The following is a 9,942-nucleotide window of genomic DNA, read 5'->3' as shown; positions in this document are numbered from 1 at the left end:
CGAGCGGCCGAGCGGCGGCGCCGGCCGGGGCGGAGCTTCAGGAGGCCGAGTTCAGCGGGGGTGGGAGGGTGGGGAGCAGCGGAGGGGAAACGGCCGCAGTGCGCGTGCGCGCGGCGGGTCGGCCCCGCCCCGACACACGCACGCGGCGTGCTGACGCCCGTGCGGGCCGAGGAAGAGGGCGGGGCCGGGGCGGGCCTCGGCGCTGCTCCCGCCCCTCTCTCCGTCCAGACTCTCCCTGCCCCCCGCCCTCCCCCACAGCGGGCCCCGTCTGCGCCGGGCTGTACCTCCGTTGTGGAGCATCGTCTCGGCCCGGCCCGGCCAGCAGGCAGATGCCCCGAGCTGCCGCCGCCGCCGCCGCCGACTCGGCTGGTGGCGGTGTGCGAGGCGGACGTGTGGCCCGGGGCCGCGGAGTGTGACCTAGGTGGCCGGGGAGGGGGCGTCGGGCGTCGGCGATTCCGCGCGGACCATGTATTTCCTGAGCGGCTGGCCCAAGAGGCTGCTCTGCCCTCTGGGGAGCCCCGCCGAGGCGCCTTTCCACGTTCAGTCCGACCCTCAGCGGACTTTCTTTGCGGTGCTGGCCCCGGCCCGCCTCAGCATCTGGTACAGCCGAGTAAGTAGAAGCCGCCCGCCGCCGCCGGTCGCTCGCTCGCTCCCCGGTGTCTTGACTCCTTCCACGGCCCAACTTCCACCCAGAGTCACCGACCGCTGCCCCTTTGCCTCAGACCCCCTCGGTGCTCGCTGTCGGCGACCTCGATTCCCCTCCTGGGCCCCGTGTAGCCCCGGGGGGTCGGGGCTGGGGGCGGACGCCGGGGGTGTCCCAGGTGGATCGAGTCGCCGCTGCTGACCATCAGTGCGCCTTTCCGCAGCTGGACCGACCCGCGCTGGCTGCGGACCCCGCGCGCCCGGGTTCCCCAGATTTGCCCTCCTCTCCCTCCCCCCCGCCCCCGCCATCCCGCGGGCCACGAAGGCGTTTCAACTTTCCCCAGTTAGCAACCTGGCGGGTGCTTTATGTTCTCAGCCCCCCCTCGTTCTTAAGGCCATTGTTTTGGGGTGGGAGTTCAGGAAAAGCCTGTTGGGTTCCAGCCAGTCCCGCACTCTGCAGGCCCGCGATGAACTTAAACTGCTCGGAACCGCGAGCTGTTTGTTTCTGGCTAAAGGTTACCCAGCTCCTCGCCTTCCCCCGACCCCTCGTCCCCCCCACTGGCAGGACAGTCCCAATTTTCCCCGGCTGCTCTTGGGAGGAGGAATTGGAGGGAGCGGAAGTGGAACTCCAATCTGACCGCGCTCTGCGCTAGGATTGACACCTGGAAATAAGACTGAGCTGAAGAGCCTGAAACTTGGGGTTTGTGTTGACTCCCCGCGAATCCTGGTTGTCTTATCCTTCCTTCTATCCAGCTACCGAGGAAGTAGGAGTAGTCACTTGGAAAATAAGTGATGGAATACTCCCGATTCCCCCGCAAACGCACAGACAGGTCTAGCTCTTAAAAGCTGCAGAATAGTAAGAGTATAAAAATGTTCTTGTGCCTTTTTTTTTCACAGAAGGCAGTACTAATCGATATCAGAGTGGAGTTTTCATCCTCCAAAAACTAACTTGACAATGTGGAAATCATTTTTGACCTTGATTTTATTAAACCCTTGAATTTATTCACCCTGCGTGAATAAAATCTGAATAGAATACTGCTTTCGGTTAAATGCGTTAAAACTCTCAAGTTTCGTACTGTATCGGATTGTTTGGTTGTCTTGGCAAGCACTAGTAAAAATGATGGTGAGATACATGCGTAGGGTTAGTTCTTAATTTGACTACCAGGCAGCAACTCAAGACCATTTGCTACTGCTTTAAGTTTTAAATAGAATCAAAACAAAATAAGCTATTATAAAATCATCTCAGTGACGATTTTAGTATTTTACTGCAATTTTCAATAGTATGTCTGTTGATATGATTTGTTTTTTACGTGGAATATTAATATTAAAATGTTAATATTAAACTTAAAATTAAGTTTAGTTTTGTTTTGAAGGGGGCAGTACCTGGTGGTTTTGCGAGGTCACTCACTCCCTGTGATGCTGGGGATTGAACTCAGGTTTCTCACATGCTTAGCTGCTTGAATACCTTGATGGTTGTGGGGCATACCTGGATGTACTCAGGGTTAATTGCACGGTCTGGCTCAGGGATCACTCCTGGGGCTCTGGGGACCATATTCAGTGTTTGGTATTGGTCTGTGATCTGGGACATGGTAAAGCAAAAGTCTTTCTTACCTGCCGTACTCTCTCTCTGGGCCTTCAGTTGAATACCACTTAGTTTATTTGGTGTTATTAACCTTACACAGAAAAAAAATTAGAACTTCAACTTTAAATTGTCTTCTGCTTTACTATGGAATTGTACTATAATTTATTTATTGGAAGGAGTTAAAGCATATATTGGCCCTGGATTCACTCCTGGCAGTGCTCTGTGATCTTATACTACTGGGTTTCCAACAGAAGTATTGTAACCCCCTGCATTATCTCCCTGGCCCCACATCCTAATCTTTAGATTCTACTAGAACAAAGAACAGGGCTTAAAATTTAACATTTATTATCTCTGTGGAGACAGAGCAACTTAATTTTAGATAGAATCAAATAGTAAGAGGGATGAAATACCTTTTAAAGTGCATGTGGGGCGCTTAAATCTATTGTAAAAGAAATAAAAATGTGCTTCAACTAACTTAGGGGTATTAGAAATACTAAGAATTTTGTGGAGAGATAGTACAAAGGGTAGGACCTTTGTCTTGCACGTGGCCTATTTGGGTTCAATCCCAGCCATCACGTATGGTTTCTGGACACCAGGTAGAGTGCAGAGTCAGGAGTAACCCCTGGGCATTGTGGGTATGGCCCCAAAATAAACAAATAACAATTTTTTTTTGCTTGTGAAGTTGTTATTATATAAATAGGGCAGTGTAGGAATTTAAATAACGAGTATGTCTTTTCCTTCAAACTCTTATCCTGTTTTTGTGTAATTCCTGGTGGCAGTACCATTAATTGCACCCAGCATCACACGTGATCCCTGAGCACTGCCAAGAGTAATTCCTGAATGCAGAGCCAGGAGTAACCCCTGAGCATTGCCAGGTATGACCCAAAAAGTCAAAAAAGAAAAAAATAAATAAACCTGGGTGAATGAGGAGTCTGTGCCAGACTTCAACTAACTTCCTCTCTGCTCTTCCTGGGTTGTACTTTTCCTCAGATTGAAAGTTTTTATTTTCCTTTTATTTTGTTTTCTTGAAACTAGTCAAAATGCACTTATATTGACAAACTTCTTTTAAAAGTGAAAATACCACTAGCTAAAATCAAGCTATCAGTAATTCACACAAAACCTAGAATGAGTTATTCATTTTTTTATTTAATTTTTTTTGTTTTTGTGCCACAGGGGTTACTCCTGATTACTCCTGGTGATACTCAGGGCTTACTCCTGGCTTGACTCTCAGGAATTATTCCTGGTGATGTTGGGAGAAATATACGAGATGCCAGGATTGAACCCAGGTCTGTTGGATGCAGGGCAAATGCTCTGAGTGCTGTAGTGTTGCTCCAGCCCTGAGAATGAGTTGTTTTAAACTGTTTTCATGAAAACATGTTTTGATTTTGAAGACTATATTTGTCAGTAATTTTATAAACTGAAGTCATTTTTAAAATGAAAGAAGGGAGTTCTAAAGTTGTGTTCTTAGAAGTTAATTGAAGACATTTGAAGTCAAGAGGGGCATAGTCAAAGGATGAGAAGCTACACTATTTGCTTACTTGATATTTTGTTGTTTCTCTTGTGTAGTAAGGTAAATTCTCAGAATAGTTGCATTAAAAAAAGGAGGGGGTGGAGTTCATGCCCAATTCAATCAGCTTAATCAATGGCTGAATAGGTACTAGACTACATTTAAAAAAAGGGGGGAGGGGGAAAGAGGGAGGGGGAGAGGGAGAGAGAGAGGAGGAGAGGGGGGGGAGAGAGAGAGAGAGAGAGAGAGAGAGAAAGAGGAGAGAGGAGAGAGAGGAGAGAGGAGAGAGATTGGGAGTGGGGAGAACTCTCCTTGTGGCAGAAAGGCTTTGCTTGTCTAAACCAGTGTTCGTCAACCTATTTAAACCTGCAGACTAGCTCCTGCCCTGCATACTGGTTCCTGGACCACCAGTTATCACCAAGGTGGTAGATAGTGGTTTTCAGTTTTCTTTGCCTGCAGACCCAGCACAGGTTTGTAGACAGGTGGTTGCATTCCACTGGTCTAAACTAGAGGTTCCCAAACTTAGTTGGCCCCCCCATCTCCCTCTTCTTTCAGGAAAAAAAAGAAAAATCTTTCAGGGCCCTTTGAAAATCTGTCTTCTTTCAGTGAACAAACACAAAGTGCCCCGCAAGTGCATCTTTGTTTCTGAGTAGCATTCAGGCACCCTGCACCCCAAGAGAAGGTCAGTATCACCTATTCTGGGTGACATTCTAAACTGATCTTCCCTTCACTTGCCAGGTATCAGACTCACAACCACATGTGTGAGGGCCATGCACTCTACCTCTGACCCACATCCCAGACCCTTAACTTAGATATTTTTTAATATCCAGTAAAATAATGACATGTAAAATGTTGATTAATCATGAGACTATTGAAAGATTAAGATCTCTTAGAATAACTTTTATACTCCATTTAATTGGGTTTCTCAAATGAACTTTTGGGGGAGGGTACACTTGGAGGTGCTCAGGAGTTACCCTTGGCTCCCTGGCCCTGTGCTCAGGGATTACCATTGGTAGTGATCAGAGACTATATGTAATCATGGAGATTAAACCCGGGTTTGTCTGTCCAAGATAAGTACCTTAACCCCTGTACTATCTCTCCAGCTACTCAGTGAACTTTCATGTACATCTCACAATTTTATTCCCTAAGTAGTTTTTTGAAGTCCTGGTGTTAGAATCATATCTCTTCAAAATCCTTTCATGACTCCAAATCTGAGAAACATGATCTTTAAATGTATTTATGAGCAAAGAGTTTTTATAGATACTTAATTCTAAAAATTTTGTTTTTAGTGAGGTTGTAACTTTTTTTTTCAGTACAATGTGCTGGTGTAAATTTGCTTTCTCTACATTGTGGCTTTGTTTAGAAATTCTAAAACTTGTGTAAGAGAACACATCAGGGCTCATGCATGTATTTTGGAACCCAGTGTACCAGGTTTGGTTTTTAAATGTTAGGTTGGAGTAGTAGAGGTGCAACTTAATTGGTGAAGAATTGATACGTTTCTGCCCAAGAGTATTGTGGATAATGAGTATTAAGCAGTGTAAAGCAAATGATGATATTTTTACTGACATGAATGAGATAAATTGTGTTTTGTTTTCTACTCTATCAGAGAACATTGAACTATTCTTTAATTTACTGGTTAACTGTGAATATGCACATCTATATATATGCAAAAAACAAATTCTCTAGAATTTCAAATTAGTTTAAAATTAGGTCAAATTATCTGTAATTTCTAATCAGTTTGAGTTTTCAGGTTACTGATTCTTTTAATACGTAGATTGCCTTCAGAAGTAGTTGTGAGCACTTTTGTAAGAGGTGGCATAATTGATGGTGTATGAAGGTATGTAGAGGCATATTACTTGCAGCATGACATATTCAGAAATATTAGTGTCTCAATATGATGAAAACCATTTTGAAGTAGTGATGCTGGGAACTGACCCAAGGCCCCACACTTGCAGGACAAATGCTTTACTGCCAAACATTTAGCTGTACTTTCAAACTCGTAATTTGAAATTAATAGAATGTAACAGAAGCTGTAATTCAAATACCCCAGCCCTGATGAATATTTCTTCTTGTCACTAAGAAGGTTGTTAATAAAAAAAAAAATCAACAGGCAAATAAATTACTGAGCTTATGAAATAGTTCTGTATATTTGAGTAACCCAGTAGAATCTTCTGTTCAGTGCATGCTAATAGTTGAAAATAATAATAGAGGTGTCCAAAGGAACAGGCTATAGAATCAGCAATGTAGTTAACTATGTGATCTCAGCAAGGCCAGTTCTCATCCTAACAACTTCATCCTATTACTGCCTTCCCTGTGAATCTATTGCTTGGAAGTTTTCAGGGTTCTCTGTTGGTTAAAGAATGAAGGTTAAACTAGTTTGATATCAGGGACACTCCCTTTTCTAATAATACTCTCTTGTCCTATCTCTGCTTCTAAGAATTTTATCCATCCTTAGCTTCTGTTGAAATCCTACTTCCTTTATGAATCACTCTTTATTGCCATAAACAGAAGATTCTTTTTTCTTTTTGGATAAGCTGCTGTTTGTATTGTAAGTCATGTACTCATGATTTATTTTTAAATATTTAGGTATTTAGGGGCCGTACCTGGTGATGCTTAGAGACCAATATATTCCTGAATCTTTGCTCCGGAATGGCCCCTGGTGATGCTTGGGAGTCCATATGATGTGGTTCCAGAGATTCGAACTAGGGTTGTGGCCTCATGTAAGGCATATGCATTACCTCTGGTACTATCTCTTTAGCCCCTCCACACATGACTTTTTAAAACAAGACTATAAGTTATTGAAGAACAGAAAGGATTTACTTTGCATTATTCACAATGCTTAACAAAAAGCAGATGCTTAGTAAGTTTAAAATAAGTTTAATAACATAGGCCATGTCTTATGCATAGCAGAGAATTTTTCTTAAAGGTTTAATGGTCAGAAGACTTCAGAATGCTGACATGCAATTTTAAAAACACAGTAGTACTGAACTATGAATTAAATTCAGAAAACATCAAAGATGGAGGGTTACATAAGTGAAAGTTAAATACTTAAAAACTTACAGTCCAAATTGTATCAGACAACTAGTAAATGTTACTCAGTAACCAAAGATAGAATGTCCTAGGGGATGCATCAACAGATGAATGGATTTATGTGTCTTGTTTATTTTGGGGTCACACCCTGCTGTGCTCAGAGTTTACTCCTGTCTCTGCAGTGAGGGGTCACTCCTGGCAGGAATGGAGGACCATATGGGATGCTGGAGATTGAACCCAAGGCAAGTGCCCTGCCCGGGGACTATCACTTCTGCCCCAGATGAATAGATTTGGAAAAAAAAAAAACCTTACATATATTTCTGGTACATAGTTGCTGAAAATGATACTATTTAGCTAGGATAAAGGGACATTTCACTGTTTTCAACATCATAGATTTATTTAGCATTATTATGTTGGGGCCAAAGTAATAGTACAGTGGGTAGGGCATTTGTCTTGCACATGACTGGCCCAGTATCCCCCATAATCAAAATGGTCCCCAGAGCACTGCTAGGAGTAATTCCTGAGTGCCGAGCCAGGAATAACTCCAGGTGTGGCTCAGAAGCTAAAAAAGTCATTATGTTAAGCAAGTCAGATGAAGACAAATACTCTTTGATATCACTTACTCTTGAAATCTTAAAAATCCAGGTATAACAAAAGACTAGAATTGTGATTAGTTTTTGGCTGGAGAGTAGCAAGAGAGTGGAGCAGATGATCAGAATATAAGTTTGTCGCTGTAAGAGAAATGAGTCAAAAGATCTAATGTGTATCTAGTGATATAATTATTATAGTTGAAAGTTTTTTGAGAGAGTAGATCTTAAATGTTCTCAATACAAACAAGAAAAGATAGTTATGTGATGTGAACCAGATGTTAGCTAATACTGTGGTGGTGATCATTTTGCAAGATGAAAGTTAACTTGTCTGTGTTAAAATTTACAGTGTTATATCTCAGTTGTACCTCAATAAAGCTGAGAGGAAACTAGTACCCAATAAAGGGTCCCACTTAAAGTTATTACATAATCTGCAGTTTACCAAAGCTTACTGGTGTGACTTTATCTGAGTTTTATTTACCCTGTTTTTGTTACTGCTTTTTATTGCTAAGCACTACTGCATTGTAAGACTATACCACATTAAAATCTATTCACTTATTGATGGGTATTTGAGCTGTTTCCATTTTGGGACTATAAACATTTGTGTTTGTGTAGCTATATCTTACTTAGAGATACATTGGAATAGAATTGTTAGGTGATCCAAAATAGCTGTAGCATGTTACGTCCTTACTAGCAATATATGAAGGTTTCTGTTGTTACTACATCCTTGTAAGCATTTGCAATGCTTGTTAGTTGTTAGTTTTTAAATTAGTCATGCTTGAGAGTTTGTTTGGGTATCATATTATGGCTTTTTAATGTGCTTTATTTATTTATATATCTTATTTGGCAAAATGTTTATTCAAATTCTTTGCTGTTTTTTAAAAACTTGGAGTCTTGTTGACTTGCAAAAAGTTCTTAAGTATTCTGGACATAGTTGTTTTTTTAGATATGATTTGTAAATATTTTGTCACAATATGATTTGTCTTAAGTTTCCTGATCATTTTTGGAGAGCAAACATTTAATTTCTATAAAATCAGCTTATCAATTGTTTAATGAACTATTCTTTTGAGTATCCAAGAAACCTTTGGTCAGTCTAATACCATCAGCAATACCATAAACAGTTTCTATTTCCTTTATAGGGTTTGTAGGTTGTAACTTTTAACATAGGTCTAAAATACATTTTGAGTTATGTATGATGTGAGATTAGTGTCTAAGTTCAGGGTTTGGTTTTATTTTTTTAAATGGATCTAGTTATTTTTAGCACCATTGAATTGCATTGTCATTATTGTGAAAAATCAATTGATTATAGAAGAGTTTGATCTTGTGTTTTATGTTTTGTTGATCAGTATTTACTGTCATGCAAACAGTAACAAGTTTAGATTTTACGTGGGAGAACCCTGCTATGTCTTTATTTTCAGAATATTTTACCTGTTCTATAGATCTTTTGTATTACTGTGTAGATTTTAGGATTATTTTCTCAACTTCTTAAAACACAAGCAAAAGATCTTGCTAATATTTTCAGGGACTTCATTACATAAATCAGTAGGGGAGATTGTCATCTCAACAGAATAGAATCTTAGATTCTGTAAAATCCATCCCCCTTTATTTTGATTTTTAAATTTTATTTCAGTAATTACTTATAGTTTTCATAGTATAAGTCTTTTGCTTATGTTAAATTTATTTCCTTGTATGTTATTTAACTTCAGTGATGCTGTTCTGAGCATAGTTGTTTATTTCATTTTCAGATCATTACTGGCATAGCTATAAAATTGTTTTGTATTTTGTTACCTGTAACTTTGTCAGATTTGTTTATTCCAGTATTTATGTAGCTATAATAATAAAACTACATACAAAAATCAGCCAAATTTTATGACAGGAAATTGAATAAAAATAAATTGATTTCTACATAATGAAAACCCAAACATGAAAATTAAGAAAAAAATCCACTATGATATAAAAATATTTAGAATAAATCTTCACTAAAGATATGACTTGTACACTCAAAAATATTAAATATTGGGGCTGGAGAGATATACAGCAGGTAGGGTACTTGCCATTCATGCAGCCAACCTGGGTTGGATCCCCAGCATCTCATATGGTGTCCTGAATACCACCAAGAGTAATTCCTGAGTGCAGACCGAGGAGGAAGGTCTGAGCATTGCTATATGTGCCCCCCCAAAAAAAAGGAAATTGTTTCTGAAAAAAATTAAAGAAGATGCAAATAATGGAGGAAAAACATAGTTTAAAGGACAGTTTTGTTAAGAAGGTACAGTTTTGTTACGATGGCTGTTCAGAGTAGTCAACTGATATATGTTGATTATATCATAATGTCTTTGCAACCTCAAAGACATTTCTTTTTTTTAAAATTTTTTTATTAGTGAATCACCATGAGGGTACAGTTACAGATTTACATATTTTCGTGCTTGTGTTTCAATCATACAATACTCAAGTATCCATCCCTCCACCAGTGTTCATAGTGCTCATTCTCCACCACCGATAATCCCAGTATCCCTCCCACCCCCCCACCCCCACCCCCCCCAACTCAGTGACAGGGCATTCCCTTTTGTTCTATCTCCTTTTGGGTGTTGTGGTTT

General features: G+C 40.8%; 1 protein-coding gene across 4 annotated transcripts in view; it reads left to right on the top strand.

Moving 5' to 3' along the window:
* Positions 1-242: 242 nt before the first annotated feature.
* RIC1 (RIC1 homolog, RAB6A GEF complex partner 1) overlaps positions 243-9,942 on the top strand; it is a 101,581-nt gene continuing 91,881 nt past the window's right edge. For 2 of the 4 annotated variants that reach the window (XM_055124075.1, XM_004600140.2), the window contains exon 1: positions 245-610. In XM_055124075.1, the coding sequence (XP_054980050.1) occupies positions 467-610 (144 nt within the window). In that variant the 5' untranslated portion in view covers positions 245-466. Of the gene's footprint in view, positions 611-9,942 lie in introns of all 4 variants that reach the window. The other 2 variants (XM_055124085.1, XM_055124072.1) reach the window with 2 other exon arrangements.

This window comes from Sorex araneus, chromosome 1 (assembly GCF_027595985.1).
Source record: "Sorex araneus isolate mSorAra2 chromosome 1, mSorAra2.pri, whole genome shotgun sequence".
NCBI lineage: Eukaryota > Metazoa > Chordata > Mammalia > Eulipotyphla > Soricidae > Sorex > Sorex araneus.
This window is presented reverse-complemented; position numbering and strand designations above follow the sequence as displayed.